Source organism: Micromys minutus (assembly GCF_963924665.1).
Source record: "Micromys minutus genome assembly, chromosome: 27".
Classification (NCBI taxonomy): Eukaryota; Metazoa; Chordata; class Mammalia; order Rodentia; family Muridae; genus Micromys; species Micromys minutus.
Window position 1 is genome coordinate 39,881,175 of NC_137962.1, and position 18,939 is coordinate 39,900,113.

Consider the following 18,939-nt stretch of genomic DNA (forward strand, 5'->3'; position numbering starts at 1 on the left):
GACACAGCTGACAGACAGGTGCCCAACCCTGGGGGTCAAGACATGGGCGGGGCACCTCAGCCTGCTACACCTGTCCCCTTCCCCAAGTTCCTGGACACAGTACTCTGCTGGCAAACACATGGTGGTCCAGAGGAGGGGTGGCCAAGGTGCTGTCAAGCCTGTATTTCCTTCCTGCCTGGCTAAGTCCTCACATTGTCTCCCACCAGTATCTGAGGCCATAGTGTCCCATACGGGGTTTGGGCTAGAGAGTCCCTCCCCTCAGAAGGTAATGATTGCAGCCCCAACACACTTAGGGCTTCCAGGAACCCCATGATCCTCTCTGATTCTCACAACAACCCTGTGAGGTAGGTGGGAGGAGGGCGTGACCCTATGGTGTCATGGAGACTGAGGCTCTGGGGGGTGCTAGGACTGGGCTGGGAGGGAGTGTATCTGCCATGCAGCAAGGGGGTCCAGGTGAGGGGACAAAAGGGCCTGGGAGATATGGGTGGGCGGTGCCACAGTTTGGCCATGGTGACTCTGCCTGGAGACCCCAGGGTCCATCTCAGGCCTTCCAAGGTCCCAGAGGACCCCAGGACTGGGCCCGGAGGCAGAAGTGAGTCTCAGCCCGGCAGATGCAGGCAGCATTGACAAGGTAGAGGGTATGTCTTCCTCCTCGGGCCAGGGGCCCACCCCGTTGTACAAAAATAAAGGATTTCAGATCGGAACCCCAAGTCCCTGGAGGTGATCTGGGGGCTCACATCCGGGTGCCTCTGGCTTGTAATAGCTAGAAAATAAGAGGGGGAGGGACAGAGGAAAAGGAAAGGGGGTCAGAAATCCAGGGTTGGGGGGGAATGAGGACAGGGTAATGCCAGGACAGGAAAGTTGGGGAGAATCGGGGAGGGAGGGAGAGAGGGAGAGAAAAAGGCAAGTGAGTCCCAGGCTGGCTCTGGAGGAGGGGTGGGGCTGAGGCCCAAAGGAGGTGGAGTCAGAACCGAGGAGGGGGAGAAGCTGACATCTTGTGCTGCTGGTGGCAGCCTGGTGGCAGGGCAGGGATGGGCAGATCACTGCTGTCCCAGGCAAAAGGGGGCCACTGGAAGCAGCTGCCCGCCCCATCTTAGAATCCAGCTGTGACCCAGAGAGAGGCCACGACTTGCCCAAGGTCACGCAAGGAGATAAGGCTGGCTGGAGCCTAACGTTAGCCAGTCAGAGAACAGATTTTTTTTTTCTGCCACACTACAATCCTTGGCAGGCTCTTGCCAACTCCTCAGCCAAGGGACACCACATAGGGCCTGTCCACCCACTCCACAGAACTAGGGGGACACAGTACCCACATGCAGTGCTGCACGAGCTTCTAGACATGCGGGGTGGGGCAGAGGCACACGGCTAGTCCTCCCCTCCCCAGCCTGGCTCCCGTGCCGACTGAGACTGAGTGTGTGAGTCTCCACCTCTGGACTCTTTCCGCTCTCAGGGCCTCACCCCAAGGACCAGATAAGTTGAGAGACTTTGGTGGGTGGAGAGAATCAGCCAAAAGATCGGCTCGAGTCCAGACAAAATATGAGCACCCTCCTTGCTTCCGCCCCTCCCTCCAGCTCTGCCAGGCTACAAACCAGGGGCGGCAGCTCTGGGGGCGGGCGCGGGGCCGAGGAGCTCTCACAGCAAGCTCAGGCTTGGGTCTGGGAGGGTGCGGACAGGGACCTGCAAGGAGGAAACGTGAGGAGGCAAGTGGGAAGAGAGGGGCCTGTGGCCAAGGCCAGCCTCAGAGGTGCTCTGCTGGGTTGGAGGACATAGAGCAGATGTGGCCACGCCCCTCCTCCCCAGGCCAGGAGGCAGGAGGGGCCGGAAGGGGCGAAGGAGGAGGCAGGCAGGATGCTTGGGGATGCAGGGCTAGGGGGCCTGGGGAGAGGGCACGGGAGACTGGGACTAGGGCAGCCCCAGGGTGGAGACGGGAGCAGGCGGAGAGGAAACCTGGGCAAGGGCAGAGAGGAAAGAGGCAGGGTGCAGATGAGATCCAGGAGGAAGAGGAGGTGGATGAAGATGAAGCAGGACCTCCAGCAGGAAGCGGAGGAGGAGGAGGCGGTGGTGGGAGGGAGAAAAGGTTAGCGGGATCCTGAGATGACAGGGCTGCAAGAGAAAGTGAGAGAGGGATGGTTATGGGCGAGGCGCCAGGCGCTGAGCTAACCCTGGTGGCCCGCCCCCGCAGTTCCCGGCGGCAGCTGCTCCAGCAGGGAGAGGGCGGGAGGCCCGGGCTGTCATTAGCAATCGTCCTCTTGGGGGCGGGCTGCACCTTTCTCCTGGGCATCCGCCTCCACCTGCACCTGGGCCACCTCCACCTCCTCCACCTCCTGCCGCCGCTGCTCCTCCAGCTGCTCGTCCGTGCTCTGTGCACCCGCCGCCGACCAGGGAAGAGAGAGTGGAGACACTGACGAGGGGGCGGGGCTGCGGGTGGCTGTCCGCAGGGACCCCCGACCTCAGGATTGAGGGGCAGGCGGGATGAAAGGGACCTCTGGGAGATAGAGGGCTGCAGCCAAAGCAGCTGGCTGGCGGGTCTTCCCTAGCCCAGAAGGGATGCTCAGAGCCCAGGCAGGCTGAAGTCATAGCGCCCGGCTATGGGGAGGGCTGGAAGAGGAGCCTCGGGGCTCCTGGGAAAGCCTTACTTTGGAAGGATGGATCCAGAACAGGAAGCCAAGGTTGTCCCCGGGCAGTCACCAGCCAGATCTAAATGCCAGCAACAGTGTCTGGCAGCCTGGGCCAGGTTGGTGACACAGGGGGTCAGTGCAGTAGGGTACCCTGCACTCTTGCAGGGAGGAGCCAGTCACTGGCATGGGGAGTGGCAAGGAGAACACACAGGAAGCCAGAGTTCCTGCGACTCCAGCACACGGGCACAGCTCCTGCCTTCCCAGCCTGGATCACACCTACTGCTAGAGCCCTACCTCGGGCCCACGAGGCCAGGACCCTACTCTGTTCCTCCACACAGGCTGCCCGTCAGCTGTGCTCTTGGGAACTCGCTGCTTTAGGCCAGAGCCCACACCCTTAAGGCGGGCTACACAAAAAGGCCTGGGGAAGGGGAAGATGTCCTGACCTAGTCTGACAGGTGACCAAATGGTCACCCAGTCCCTGGGAAATAAAGCAGCAGATGGGAATCCTGGCGTTCCAGTCTGGAATCACCCGAGCTCATGACCCATCACTCCCTTCACTGAGACTCCGGCAAAGATTCGAGAAGAGAGGCTTGCCGAGGGTGCTCTGCCACCACGGCTGCCCCTTTCTGATGCCTCATAATGAGTAAGGTATCAAACCCACTGTGTCTGGGACCTTGGCATTGGTCCTGCCTGACTGCTCCCCAGCCTGGGCCAACGGTGTGAGCTGACTGGCCTGTGGTGCCATGGGATGGATGGTGTTGGCTGTGACCATGACCATGAGTGTTATGTGGGTGCGGCAGGAGGGAGGAGGAAGCAGCAGAATGGGGGAGGGGTGCCTTCTTCACACAGGGCAGGGGCTCACCTTGGTCTTGCGAGTGGACTCTGAGCTCAGGCCATGGGGGGAGCTATGGAGCTCCTTAGACACCACACACAGAAACTCGGCCTGGTCCTCACTCCCATAGTTGTAGGAGGAACCGATGTTCACCAGCTGGAGTGAGACACACCAAGAGGACAGGGGTTAATGGTGGGGTAGGGGGCAGGAGAGACACAGGCACTAGCCTGTGCAGGAAGCTCCTGGTCTCCCAGAGGCACAGAGCATAAGAAAGCAGGGTCCTTGGCCCCCCATCAGCACCTCTCCAGGCATGGGCTGAACCTGACCCCAAAACAGAGGACAGTATCACCCTAACTACACCCTACAATCCAGCGCCACTTCCTGAAACAAGTGGGGTCCACCTCACGCCGACATTCCTGCAACAGCTTCAGGACGAGGTTTGCAGGCTGGGGTTGGCGGAGTAGAGCCTGTGGAATATTCCTTTCATCCCCAGAAGAGGCAGCCAACTCCTGAGGCTACAGAGCCCAGACTGGTGACCCCTGACCTGCTAGCCTAGTCTCCGAGGGCAACTGCTCAGCCCCCCTCCTCCCCCCCCCCCCCCCCCGTGTCCCCCTATGTTCTCAGATCAAAGGCCTCCTTTGGAAAAAAACAGGTGAAGGGTCCTGAGCTCTTGGGACCAACTCAGCAGGCAAAGAAAAACATTACCCTCTCTGCCAGCAGAGGGCAGGAGAGCCAGGAGAGGCCATGGCCAGGGACCGAGTCTGGGAGCCCTCCACTTGCTCCCTGGAGTCCTACAGATTCATGCGCGTCATTTCTAGGATTTTTGAGACAGAGCCTCAAACTCACTATGCAGCTGAGGGTGACTTTGACTTCCTGACTCCAAGTCTGAACTGTGGATGTTGTTCTTCTAATAGTGTGTGTGGTACTGGTGCCAATGAAGGATGAATGGAGTCCTGCACCAAACTAGAACCTCTCCTGATGGCTTTTCTCGTGGGTCACAAAGGCCTTGTAACAGAGGTACCCTGAGCTCACATCCCGGGCTGCAGAGGCTGGGGGAGGAGCTGGATTGCTCAAGTAACAGGACTGAGGGCAGGGTTAGAAGAAAGGAAGTCCTTCGGTCCCGGCTGGCTGGTTGGTCTTCCTCTTAATAGCTCTCCTGGAAGTTGGCTTTCTCCTCCAGGTTCCATGCAGAAGGAAGCTGGTAGGTTTTGGTATATAAGGGGATAGCTCAACGTTTACTCTCAAGGCAGCTTAAAACTTGGGTTCATTTTGGGGCTCTATGCCCCTAGGATCCCATGAGGCAAGGTGTGGCTGTTTGGCTTATAACAGGACTCTCCCATGGTGACCTACATGTGGCCTGGAGGCACAGTTGGTCACACACGGGAAGCCACCACCTGCGGCTTCCAGGAAAGGAGGATGCTTATCACTGTGCATGTGTGTCATGAGACCCTGGAAGTCAGGCCTGGGGAATGACAGGGACTCTATTCAACTCTGTGGTTCTGGTCTCCTTCACCTGAGCTATCCCTGAGGACTGGCTGCTGTGCAGATCCCCAGTGATTAGGAGGCCCAGTGGTGAGGGTTCCCTGCCTCATTCCTTCCTAGCTCACCCATGCCCAGTAGGCACTTTATATATTCAAGAAGATGATGGGGCTTAGGGAGGGGCTAGAGACTGTAGAAAGGACAGGCTTAGGGTGTCCCCTGTACCCAGCCCACCTGCTCGAAACGCCAGCCATCGGACATAGTGGAGACCATCTGTGTGAGCTCCTCTTCCTGGCACTGCAGCACACGGTACACGTGCTTGGGTGGCACCTGTGGGTAAAACGTTTACATGGAGGGCACTCCTGGGGGTACCGGGCACTCAGCAGCTCTTTCCCCCCGACCCATAACTATGGACAAAGGGTAGAAACGTTAGATGGGAAAGGAGAGAACCATGCTCTGAAAGCCTACTATGTGCCAGATGCTTCCAGTGCAGGACTCACTCCTAAGAGCCGTAAGAATTAGGGAGTTTTATACTGAGACTCTCAGAGTTCAGTGATTTGCCCAGAGTCATCAGTTCAAAGGTGGCAGAGCCATGTGTGGAATATGGGTGATTCAAGACGGAAGACAGGAGGCATTCTGGGTTACCAGTAGAGTCAGGTTCCCACCTCTTTAGCCCCTGTGGCCGGAAGGTGAAGTCTCACCCTGTTCCCAAAAAAGCCTGGGGTCTGAGGTCTGAAATACTGGCCCCAACAGTTTGTGTGTATCCATAAAGTGGATGTTTACTCATCCTGCCTGGCTGGGGGTAGGAGAGGGGGGCTGTGCTGCTACTGATGTCATCTGTGAGCAAGGGTAGCTAGGCAACTCTGAGCATCTCTGCTTTCCACAGAGGGAAACAAGGGCATGATAACCCCTTGGTCACAACAGCAGAAGCCAGGCAAGGGTAGAACCCTAGTAGTGTATGTTCAAGCTGAGGCTGTGCAGAGCAATCTGGAAGGCCTCCCTTGTCAGGCTGCTCAGCCTCTCCCCTCCCTCTTTCCCTCCCTCTTCCCTCTTCCTCTCCCCGTCCCCCTCCCTTCATCCCCTTCCCCTCCCTCCAAACCTGGGTCACTGTGTAGTCTTTTTCTTCCATCCTGTCTTTGATGATGCGAATCAGAGGACCGATGTTGTAGAACTCAGCTTCCTCCAGGACCCCTGGGGCACAGAGCACGGTCTAGTCACCTTTATTGTCCCCAGGCCCAATTCTTGTCCCCAGGCCCAATTCTTGTCCCCAGACCTACTTCCTGCTCTGGTCACATGGGCATGTTGGGGCCATGAAAGAGTCAAGAAAGAGGTAGTATTTCAGGTCCAGGAATTTGTTCAGTGGGTAGAGGGGCTGACTAACATTCACAAAGCCCAGGGTTCGATCCCCAGCACTACACAAACCATGATTGTGATGAACACTTGTAATCCTAACACTTGGGAGGTCGAATAGGAGGATAAAAAGTTCAAGGACATCCTTGGTTATATAAGGAGTTTAAGGCCAGCCTATGCTATATGAGACCCACACAAACAAAAGGAACATTTTTTCCCCTTAGTCCCCACATAAGAGATTGAGCTATAACTCCTCAGCCAGCCCTGATTTCCGGGCTGTGATGAACATGTGACCCAGGACTACTTGTTATGCCTGCTAGTTCACAACCTGGAGCTGTTTTGGGCATCAAGAGAGAAAGCTCCCTGGGACTGTGCCCTAGAATACTATGGGGGTGGGGCAAGGATACCCATTGTGTGCCCTCGTTTATTGAACACATGCTAAGTCCCAGGCCGGTGCTGGGAACATCACATTCTTTATAGCACTTGTTAGAAGTAAAAACCTTCATTATATCCACTGAACAACTGGGAGGCTGAGGCTATGAGAGAGGAAACAGCCTGTCCAAGGTCACACGGTCTGCAATCCACAGAAATAAGGCTTTGATGATGCGAATCAGAGGACCTATGTTGTAGAACTCAGCTTCCTCCAGAACCCCTGGGGCACGAAGCAGTCTAGTCACCTTTACTCTCTCCAGGCACTGTTCTTGTCCCCAGACCTACATCCACCTGCAGAGCCCGGGACCCCTCAGCAGAAGTAAACAAGCTTTTGTGCATCTCTAGCTACCACTCGGAGTCCTGGGTAAAGAAGCTCCTGTGGGTCCATCAGAGGTCCTGGGACACGGGGAAACGGGTGTCACTATCCGTGTGTCATAGACTGATCTGAGAGATCACCGGCCCATGGTGACCTGGGAAGAGCTCGCAGGAGTCGGGACTGCAGGAAGTCTCTGCAGGGCAGGGGGCTACTGGGTTCTCTGGGGTCAGGGACCACCACAGATATGTATGTCCTCTCAAAACTTAGCCTTTGAAACCTAACTACCCCCATGATGGAGGGGCTCCAAGGATGGAAGCCCAGGAAGTGAGAGGACGACAGAAGAGACTGATAGCCGATGACTCCCTGCCTGCATGGAACACACGGTGGGCAGATGGTAGCAGAGGGAAGGGTCCGGCCAGAAGCCCCCATGCTTGCACACTGACACTGAATCATAGAGTGCCCTGGTCTCTGGTACTTCCTGACAGCAGCTGGAAATGGGTCTGGGTGGGGATGGGGGTGCATTCTGATCTCTATGAGTGCAAAGACCAGTGACCGAGTGATAGATATCTCTGGCAGAAAGGAACAGCAAGCTACTTACTACCCCAGGCTAGGCAGCTCCGTGCTGTGAGAAACTTCCTTCTGCCTCCCCACTGCTTGCTGAGTAGGGCACAAATGTTACACTTCACAGAGCCAGAGTGGTTAACTAAATTTCCACTCTGTGCTGGTTTGCATATGCTTGGCCCAGGGGGGTGGCACTGTTGGGAAGGGTGGCCTTGTTGGAGTAGGTGTGTCACTGTGGGCACTGGGTTTAATACCCTTATCCTAGTTGTCTGGAGGCCAGTATTCTGTTAGTGGTTTTTAGATGAAGATGTAGAACTCTCAGCTCCTCCTGCACCATGCCTGCCTGGATGCTGCCATGTTCCCTCCTTGATGATAATGGACTAGACTTCTGAACCTGTAAGCCAGCTCAAATTAAATGTTGTCCTTATAAGGGTTGCTGGTGTCTGTTCACAGCAATAAAACCCTAAGACGCACTGCCACACCACCTCTTTCTGAACTCCATCTCATCACATACTCCCCCACTCCATCTGAGGGTATGAGAGCACCAGAGCTTTGAGGAGCTAGAACCTGTAAACAGGTATTGACTGTACCTCCACAGCAGGGACCTGCTCCTGAGCCCTGGCCCCGCCCACGTGACCTGTTCCCCCTGGACTGCCAGGCAGCTATCAGTAGGCTACGCAGAGCTAGCTACCTACAGTAAGCTCTGAGCATGATGTCCTTTGGGGAGCCTTTGGATCACCGTACTCCATTAGGGTCAGCCAGAGAAGACCATTGCCTAGAGCAAGGGCTGTGGAAAATACCCACAGGTACATCATCTGTTCCAACACACATTCTTCTGAATGTGGGTCATGACACCTATTTTGTTTTTGTGGGGGAGTGTTTTGGCTTTGGGGTTTTTTGTTTGTTTGTTTTGTTTTGTTTTTTTTTGACATCAAGAGAAACTCAAAGGAAACTGACATGTCCAAGCTGGCCTGGTCTGACCTGACCCAGAGCTCAGTCAAGTATACCGAGGAGAGCTAGTTTGGGGGTGACTGTAGTCCCTGCTCTGACGAATTCTCCACATCTAGATCCACTGGGCCCGGATAAGAGCCTCAGAGGTCTGGGGAAAGGCCAAACCCTTACCAGAAACAGCACCCCACCTCCCCAACAAGCCACTGGGCCGCAGAGGCTACCAGCTTTGGGGCGAACCACCAACTTTGCCTACTGACTGATGGGAAGCCCCTACATGGGAGACACAGAATAGAGCAGAGAAAGAAGACTCAACTCTTCCCCATCCACCCTGAAGCATCACAGGCCACACTTGCCAGAAAGCCAGGGAGAAAGGTCAATCCATTCCCAAAGGCAACAGATGTCTCAGGACCTTGCTGGCTCCTTCTTTGACCACTTCCTGTTTCCACATCATTTTCCCAGTGACCACTGGGATCTGTCAGCGTGGCAGAGTCCTGGATAATAGGACTCCACTCTAGGGCAGGCAGAAGATGATGGGAAAACACAGATGCTGTCCTGGCTACAAGCTGAGTTTTAGGCCTCCCCTGAAGGCTCTGGTAGGCCGTAGAGAGACCCAGATCAGTGCAATGGACCAACTCACCCTCCTCAGCCATGTCCTTGTCCAGAACCAGTTTGCCATGCCTGAGGAAGTTCAATATGGGCCCGAAGTAGGTGGGGTCCCGGTCAATGAGGTAGGCCCCGGTCTCATCCTGTGGAGGAGATGACCACAGGCACTGAGAGGTGTGCAAGCTTAGCCAAGTCAGTGCCCTCCCCTGACCCCCATATAAGCTCAAGTTACCACAGGCTGGAAAACAACTACAGAGAAAGAGGAAGCAGGGGGAGATGGAGCAGTAAGGATCTGGGTTCCAACCCTGCCTCTGCCTCTTCCGGCCTATGTGACCTTGAGCCAATCATCTGGCCTCTGAAGCATCTTTTCTTTTCCCATCATCAGAGGATTAGATGTGAGCATAGAAGGTGACCAGATTTCTGAGTGGCCCCTATCTCACTCAGCATAGGACCCAGTGAATTTCCTTCTTAGGAAAGTTTCCCTCTTGGAGGCTGCCGCCCCCCCCCCAACCCCCAGCTAAACCCACTATCCACTAGATGTTAGCAAGTTTCCAAAAAAGCTTCACTCTGATTGGACACTTGCAGTCTGCAGGGAAGCAGGACTCGCATGTGTATAACCCAGGACAGCAAGAAGCAGGGGACTCACCCAAGGACATAGTGTAAGAGGGCCACAGAACAGGGGTGGGGGAGTGGGGACAGGGACTTTGACAAACTAACTCCAGAGGCCTTGCACATGAGGAGGCCAAAGTCAGCGAGCAGGGAAGTTCCTCTCTCCTCCCAATTCCTCCCAGGTCGAGTTGGCAGGAGAGTAGGGCGAGCCCACAAGTGGTATCTCCAAAGCTAGAAGTGCTCTTCACCAGCTCCACAACACCCAGGCTTCCTCCACCCAGTTCCTTGCACCCTTCAGCTGCCAACACCCCAAGGGCAAGGAGAATGAGCCTCATCAACTTCTTTAAGAATCAGCCAGGGCGGTAAAGCAGGCCGGGTTTGTCGGGCCCTCCCCAGCGCTCCATAGTAAGGAAACGTCCGGGATCCAGGGCAGCGCTCCAAAGCTCCAAATGGCTGCGGCCTGTGCTGTCCCGTTGCCACGGCAATGGGCAATAGCTATTCCTCTCAGCTCCGCTTCCTCCCCCTCCTCCTGCCTCGGCTTCCTGCCTCAGGATCCTAGGAAAGCCAGAGACCGAGGGACGCGCAGACCGGACAGAATGGAAGCGCAGGGCCAGGACGACCCCCTCCCGCCCCCGTCAGAGGGCTCAGGGCTCACCCTGTCCGATTGCAGCTCTTCGCCCTGGCACAGGCGGCTGAGGAAGGACTTCTGCTCCCGACATAGCGTCTGGCGGGTGGTCAGGAACACTGTGCCCCCCACATTCAGACGCACCCACTTGCCCCAGCCGCCCCCGGGGCGGCCGCCCGCCCCCACCGGTGGCGCTGCCTCCCCGGCCTCCATCCTCATCGCCGGCCGCTGTGTCTGCATCCTTCCCTCCGCACGCCGCGGGCGGGTACCAGGTGCGGGGCATGCCGGGAGCTGTAGTCTGGAGCCAGGGCTGGACTGCTCTGCGCTTGTCCTGGTGCTGCTCGGACAGCACGTCCCACCCCACATTACCTTTCTTGGCGATCTACCACTTGGTCTTCCCTTGTGACCAAACTGCTTGGTTTGCAGAAAGCTAGGGCCCTGGGAAAACAGTGATTCTCTCAATTGGCTATTCCCCCCAATTGTTCTCCTTTGTAGGGGGGTGGGGGAGCAAGCTGAGGAATACCTGACCTGAGAAGACCTTTCTTCCTCCAGAGATTCCTATATTTACCTGATCCTACTTTTAAAAATAGGCACACACGCCATGTGTGAGCATGTGCCTGTGTGTGTGTGTGTGTGTGTGTGTGTGTGTGTGTATGTGTGTGTGTGTGCCTATCCGTGCTTGCGAGTGCGTGCGAGCATGTGCATCTGCGTGTGTGTTTTGCTGTGGTTGGAAACCAGGGCCTCTGGTATGCTAAACCACTGAGCAGCAGTGTTTCTTTTTGTCCTGTGTGTGGTAAAGACCACAGATATGAGGGCTGGTCACCTTTACTTCCTCCTAAATTCTGTGAGGACATATAGTTGGGTTTAGGGCTGGTCGAACATTTCTGTGTGTCAGAAACTGTGTGAACATACATATTACTCCTTTAAGCTTCCTGCAGCCCTGCCAGATTAGTATCACAAATGCTGTGGCACATATGTGGTCACAGAAGCAAAGAGACTGTGGTGAAATTCCATACTAGAATCCAGTCTCTTTCCTGTGCTTTTCTCAGAGTTGTTAAGGATCAGGCCAGAGCTCCCACTGTAAGCCCAGGCCTCCTCCACCCAGCCCCCCTGCACCTTTCAGCTTGCCCATACCCCAAAGGCAAACAGAAGCAGACATATTAACTCCTTTCCCAGTGCTGGACTCAGCCCGGACATCAAGGCTTAGAGGGATAAGGGGGATGTCAGGATAGCCCTGGCTTATAGGGCTTGTGGGGCAGATCACAATGGTCACTGCAAAGGTGAGGAGAAGGGAGGGATATAGATCAAGAAAAAACTAAAACAAAGTCTGGAGGGACAGGAGCCAGAGTGCACTGGACACCAGTCTCGGGCTAGTCTGAATGATACGGAGTTGGCTTAAGGAGTGATTGTTTAGAAGGTGAAGTTCAGGTACTGGCTGCCCTGCTGCCACTTGGCTTCCATATATTCTAGAACTGAAGCCTGGAGGTGAGATGCCTGGTAGCTGGCACAGGTTTGCCCTGCAAGTTGGGGGAAGGAGAGTTTTAGAATAGCCCCTCCCCCAGCTGCCTCTCCTTGTGGGGAGTGTGAGATGTGTGGCAGGACTGGAGAGGCACCAAGTCTCAGAAAAGGAGGAACGAGCTTTGGGTGGGTTCGGGGATAGTCACTCTAGCATTCAAGCTGATACCTGGGATGGGAAACTGGGTAGGGGTTGGGGAACATGGTCACTGCTGTTCTTGCCTCACTGTTCAGTGAGCTCCTGAGGTCAGTTGTTCCTTTTAGGACAACACAGCAGGTACAAAAAGACCTGACTTAGAAATGGCCTAGTTTCACTTTCTGTTGATGTAATATTAACATCCTGCCAAAAGCTAACGTAGGAAGAAAATGGTTTATTTGGCTCATAATTCCATAGCCCTTTGTTACAGGGAAGTCTAGGTTACAGGGCCTCGCGGCAGCGAGCCACATCCACAATCAAGAGCGGAGAGGGAACAAATGTACACTTGCACTCAGCTCACTTTCTTCACTCTTACACACTTCTGGACCTAAGCCTAGGGAATGGTGCCTCCCTCAGTGGGCTGGGTCTTCCCACATCCATTAACATAATCAAGACACTCTCTTACAGACATGCCCACAGGCCAACCCAGTTCGGACAATTCTTCATTATCGCTCTTCACAGGTGATTCTAAACTGTATCAAGCTGACCCATCCCTGAAGAGGTGAGTGGAACAAACCCCTTACAAGGATGGAGATCAGGTCTTCCTCCTCTGTGATACATTTATTTTCTATGGTGTTCTCTAGCCATAAGTACCTGACCATAGACACCAAAAGCATCCATCACAGAAAAGTTCATTAATTAACCACCGTGTTCTCAGGACCATGCTCTTGGTATTCCATCGTGAGAAGGGTGATGACGGCAGCCACCAGAGCAGCAGGTACTGTTCACTGAGAGCGTTTCCCAGTTCAAGTGGTGCCCACACATGGGCTGTCATCATTCTGGGACTCTGGGATATGGATCCCATATCTGCATGCCTTCCTTACAGTAGATAAAACGAGGCTCAGAGACAGTGTGACAGTACTGGAAGAGGCTACAGAGAGTGGATCCAGCCTCAAAGCTTTGTCTCACTGACTCAGAAGCTGTCCCTTACTCCTATGGCTTTCTCAAGGCCTCACTGCAGGTGAGGAGACCACAGTCCACACAGCCGTCCACACAGCCGTCCACACAGCCGTCCACACAGCCGTCCACACAGCCGTCCACACAGCCGGTACAAGCAGAGCAGGCCAATCTGGGCTCACCACAGGCCTGGGCATTGACCCTGTTTGGCTCCAATTCTGGAGGTGTCAGATGGAGGCTGGACCAGTACCCTGAGCCTGAATAAAGAGGAAGGCTTGTGGGACTGGAGAGATGGCTCAGCAGTTAAGAGCACTGGCTGTTCTTCCAGAGGTCCTGAGTTCAATTCGCAGCAACCACACGGTGGCTCACAACCATCTGTAAAAGGGATCTGATGCCCTCTTTTGGTGTGTCTGAAGACATAGACAGTGTATTCACATACATAAAGTAAATAAATAAATCCTTTAAAAAAAGAGGAAGGCTTGCCTCAAAATTTCTCCTTTCAGAACCTCTACCCTAGACAGAAACACTCCTCAGACACCTAACGTTCTCCCCCTGTGTTACTGTTTCATCACTGTGATAAAATGACCTGAGCACAATAACCTAAAGAATGCGTTAGTGTGTGTTGCTCGGTTTCCATGGTTTATTGACTGTTGATTTTCATTTCCCTTTTTTAGGGGTATGGTGGGATGCACTACTGAGGATTGAGCCTAAGGTCAGCTTGCCTCCTGTCAGTAAGGAAGAACGAGAAGAGTGAGGGGGAGTCGGAAAGGGAGGGGGAGAGAGAGCCAGAGAGAGAGAGACAGGAGACAAAGTCAGAGACAGGAGACAGAGAGACAAAGACAGAAAGAGGAGACAGAAACAGAGAGGTCATAGAGAACACAGAGAGAGACAGAGAGAGGGGACAGAGATAGAGACACAGTGTACTGGCTGGTTTTGTGTCAACTTGACATAAGCTGAAGTTTTCACAGAGAAAGGAGCCTCAGTTGAGGAAATGCCTCCATGAGATGCAGCTGTAAGGCATTTTCTCAACTAGTGATCTAGGGGGAAGGGTCCAGCCCATTGTGGGTGGTGCCATCCCTGGGCTGATGATCCTGGGTTCTATAAGAAAGCAGGCTGAGTGAGCTAGGTGAGCAAGCCAGTAAGCCGAACCTCTCCAATGGCCTTGGTATCCATTCCTGCCTCCAAGTTCCTGACTGGCTTGAGTTCCAGTCCTGACTTCCTTTGGTGATGAACAGTGATGTGGAAGTGTAAGCTGAATAAACCCTTTCCTCCCCAACTTGCTTCTTGGTCATGATGTTTTGTGCAGGAATAGAAACTCTGACTAAGGCACACAGAGACAGAGACAGAGAGAAACAGAAACCAGGAACAAGTTCTACTGTTCAGAGGCATGCCCCATATGCTAATCATCTCCATTAATGCCACCAGCTGGGGACCAAGTTATCACATATGAGCTGGATAGGGAATACTCCATATCTAAACCACATTTGACGTGACACCCTTCTCAACAATGACAGTCACAGTCAGAACCAGTATCAAGATCCAGGACCCTCTAAACAGCTACCAGTTGCCGTGATATTCCTTCCTGTCTCCATCTGAGCTTTGGGCTGGTTCTTTTTCAGCAGGGAAGTAGGGCCTACTAAGAGGTTCACCCAACTGTGGAAAAGTCCTTAGTCCTCTCCAAAGGACTTTCATGTGTTATTAGTTCACCTACTATGTGCTAAGACTGCAACCTGGAGATGAAGCTGTCAGAGCTAGCTCTTGTCTTCCAGGAGAGCTTGCTCAGCTCGGGGAAGGTGGGTTTGAAAGTGTTAGATAAAATCTAGAATCCAGGCAGCCTAACCGTAACTGCCCATTGGCATTTCTTTGTGGTTTGTTTACTTGGGATTTTGGGTGCTTTTTCAGAAGACAATCAGGAAACACCCAACATTTTAAAACATTTTCCAGGATGGTGGCTAAGCCTAAAGACAACTGTTAAAAGCCAACTGGCTCCACTGCCCCCTGCAGGCCCAGCTGATGCTTTTGGCATCTGTCCCGACTCAGCTGGAAAGTGAGAGGTCAGAGCGGAGTACAGCGGAGTGGGCTCCCAGACAATACCAGCAGCCCAGTATTGTGGCTTTTCTGCTGGGTGGCCTTGGAAAGGTCATTTACCCTCTCTGAACCTTATTGCCCCACCTAGAAGATGACACCGACAGCGGCTGTGAGGACGCAGTCAAGTCAGGATGCCAGGACTGGATGGGTGCTCACTATACCTCCTACACAGAGGCCAGGGACTGCGGGCTTTTATGAAGCCAGCCGGCTAGTCTATCAAGACTGGTGCTTGAGCCAAAGGCTGCTTCACTAACTGAACCATCCAACCAGCCACACTCCCTGCTAGGGTTGGAAAGAAAAGCAGGAAGAGAGGCCATCCCCTAAACGCTCCAGGACAGAGTGGCTGCTATTGCTTAAAGTGACCCTCTGGTCACTGTATCGCTGGGTTCTCATCTGGGCACATCCTTCGTGGGCTGTCCCGTTTTGAACCTTCTCGGTTCAGAAGTACGCCCAACTTGAGCGGCTTACATCATCTCTGTTGGCAGCTCTAGGACGAAGCTGTCAATCATTCCGTTCTCCCCACCTCTGAGTTCAGAATGTCAGAACAGTTAGCTTCAAGTCCTTGTTTGGCTCCTCAATTCACATTCAGTTCCACCCCCGCTTGGGGGCGGGCTCTGCTGCGTATCCTTGTGTTACCTGAGGAGAGAATGGGTCAGAGAACGCATGCGTGGCTGCCTGGCCACAGGCACTATTCTTACCAAGCAACAAGCTTCAGAAGTCCAGTCCAAACCTGTCCCGTGATCCTCTGCTCGTGACATCTAGTTAGCTAGGTCTGTAGCCTCGTCAGACCTCACTCTACACTTTTTTTTTTGTAATAAGCTGGCTATCATGTTATTACACTTTCCAGGTTCCCAGTGTTCTTACAGGTATCGAATGTTGGTTCCCATCACTGAACAACTAGTGTACTGAGCCTCGGTAAAAGCAACATTCTGGATGTGTGGGGAGAACAGACTCACAGGTCTAAGTGTTCCTAACAACTGTGTCACCATGTTTTTTTGTTTTTTTGTTTTTTTTTTTACCTAGCATGTTTTAGAATTTTAGCACATATTCACCAAGCCTGTCTCAGGAAAAGGCATTTGGTTTTGGAGAAAGCCCAGGAAGTTTCTGCCTGTGTCTTGCTCAGGCAAGACCTGTGGGAGGACACATGATGTCTGTGGCAAGTCTAACTGAGACTCATCAGACAGTGACCCAGAGCTTGCATTGGTCTTGAGCCGTCCCTGATCTTTGCTTTGTTGAGAGGGGTATGGCAGGGAACTTCTCCTGGTGTCCCGCTGGTTCTGGTTGCTCTGATTTGTGCCCGTCTGGCAGAAGCCTGGTGGTTTCTGCTGGATTGTGCTGCGGCTGCTGATTTGTGCTTGCTATCCTGACACTGAACTGGACTGCTGATATTCTGACAAACAGAGATTGGAATTGCCCCCAAGGAACTACTTTTAAACAGGTCCACATCCCCGTGTCCCATTTACCATCTCTTCTCGTCTACCTTTGGACTGTGGGCTAGAAGAGGGAGGGGGGTTGAAGCGTTTGAGAACCCTTATTAAAAGTAGGCCTTGAGAAATCTAAGCCTACACCAGGGTGGGAGTGTGCACACCTGTAATTCTACAACTTGGGAGGTGAGGTAGGAAGATGGGGAGTTAAGGTTATTCTGACTGCATAGGAAGTTTGAGATCAGACTGGGTTGCTGAGACAGACAGATAGATAGACAGACACATAGATATATGATGGGTAGGTGAGTGGGTAGGGAGATAGATAGATAGATAGATAGATAGATAGATAGATAGATAGATAGATAGATAGAGGTAGGTGGATAGATTAATTAACTACTTAGGTGAGTTCTCTGCCCTCCTCTTGAGCTCACAGGAAGCATCCATAACTGTCTCCCACTCATGGGAAGCTTGCACAACTCCACTTCCGTTGTGAAAGGGCAGTCTGAGGCCAGGCATGGTGCCACACGCCTTTAATCCCAGCACTCGAAAGGCAGAAAGCAAGAGGATCTCTGTGAGTTCGAGGCCAGCTAGTTTCAGGACGGGCAGGAAAAGAAACCCTGTTTCAAAAGAGAAAGAAAGGAGGCAGGGGAAGAAGGAAGGAAAGACGGATGGAGGGAGGAGGGAGGGAGGGAGGAAAGAAGGAAAGCTGGTGTGCTCACATTTCTCAGAGACATATCTGGTGAGGCTGCAGTAGCCGGGCGCCCATCAGACCGCCTGGGCCTGGGAGCTGCTACCTTCAGCCAACAGGGGGCGCTCATCAGACTCCTCTGTCCCGAGAAGGAAGCTACACTGACCAACCAGTCTGCCTGTTGCAGTTCCGCTTTGTTCTAGGCGGTTGGGTTTTCAGAAGCAGGGCTCCTGTGTGCGTGGACAGAGTCTGGGACCTGCGACTTGGTTACCAGTGTCACAGCATGTGTCCCTCTGAATCCCAGCTCTGGCCACGCCCTCCAGGCACACGGTGAAGTGATCCCTTTAATTCTAGCCCAGATAGCAGCAGTGGCTGGTGGCTGGTGGCAGAGGGAAAGTCCTGCCTGCTCGGTCCTGGTCCCAGACTCACCTGTGACCTCCGGCTACCAAGTCAGCTCCTGCGGTCAGCTAAAGGTTCAAACAGAAGAAATGAAGGGCAGAGAAGGCTTCCTTTGCCCAGAGCCTCTTCTGGTGGGACTTTCTTGTGGTCAGAACTCGTGACTCAAGCTGGCTAGTTTTGTTTTCTGGTGGGTAGTTGTGGGTAGTGGTGGAGGGGTGTTCTTTGGAGCCCTCACTACTGGGAGTGGTTCACAGTGCAATACCCTTCTAGGGAAGGCCCTCCTCTGATTGGCCCTTGGATACTGTTCAAGGATCAATGGTATAGAGCAGGGGTTCTTAACCTGTGGGTCTGGGCCTCTCAAGGGGGTGTCTAACAACCCTTTCTCATGGGTTGCCCAAGACCATGGGAAAACACAAATATTTTCATTATGATTCATATTGTAATAAAATTACTATTATGGAGTTACCACAAAAATAATTTAATGGTTGGAGAGGGTTGCCACAACATGAGGGTCACAGCATTAGGAAGGCTGGGAAGCACTAGGTCTCACCCAAAGTGCAGCCCTGGCTTACAAAGCTTCCTTGAAGAATTCATTCCCCCATATCCTTAGCTTGTTCCAGGAATGCCTGTGGACAAGTCTGCACCCTCCCCAGCATCTCTTCTGACCTCTTTGGCCTGCTGGCTTTTCCAACCTTCCCCCAGTCCCCACTCTATGAGCCTGTGGTATCCAGGAAACAGCGTCCAGCCCAGGTCTGCAGGAAGCCTCTTTGACCAGATCACAGCAGCAGCCTGTAAAGGCTGTTAGTCCTCCAGATGTTCTGGGGCTTTGTCCGTTTGTCTCTGGGCTGGGGTTCCAGGCTGAATCCTTAACCACTTGTACTGTGAGAACATTTTAGGTGGTCTCTGCACCTTGCTTTCAGAATGTGGATCTGGTTAGCAGCCCCAGTGGAGACACAATAAAAAAAGCTACATGAACCACCACCAACACCACACCACAAACAAAAACCGAAGAGCAGCAACAACAAAAAACAAAACAAAACAAAACATAACCGAAAGCCGTTTTATCTTCAGGCTTAAAGAAACATCACAAAAATCACCCCCCCCCAATCTCTAAATGCTAAAGATAAACAAACAAAAAAGAAACAAGCTGCAGTCAATGGCTTCTTCCTCCTAAACTCAGCAAAGGTCTCTAATTCTAGGGTACTGCCCCCTTGACCACATTACAGGATCAACAGAGGATCCTGGGGAGAATGGAGCTAAGCCTGATACACTTCTGTAATCTCTCTAGATTTCCTCAAACTCCCACCTAATGTCCTGACTAAAGAAAACCCACGCAAAACCAAAAAAAAAAAAAAAAAA

At 53.2% G+C, this 18,939-nt stretch overlaps 1 protein-coding gene across 8 annotated transcripts; it reads right to left on the reverse strand.

Annotated features, from left to right (window-relative positions):
- KCTD17 (potassium channel tetramerization domain containing 17) lies at positions 1–10,592 on the reverse strand (the record flags this gene model as incomplete). Of its 8 annotated transcripts, XM_080939822.1 has the most annotated exons (9): positions 1–763; positions 1,587–1,674; positions 2,026–2,100; positions 2,264–2,357; positions 3,478–3,603; positions 5,161–5,256; positions 6,026–6,117; positions 9,174–9,282; positions 10,404–10,592. In XM_080939822.1, 9 exons carry the CDS (start codon positions 10,590–10,592, stop codon positions 694–696), a joined length of 939 nt encoding a protein of 312 aa, XP_080795948.1. In that variant the 3' UTR covers positions 1–693. The 8 variants fall into 8 exon arrangements, 7 of the variants coding, with proteins under 7 accessions (XP_080795948.1, XP_080795945.1, XP_080795944.1 ...); XM_080939819.1 differs by lacking the exon at positions 2,026–2,100; XR_013975591.1 differs by having other exon boundaries at positions 723–763; positions 1,587–2,100.
- Positions 10,593–18,939: the final 8,347 nt, after the last annotated feature.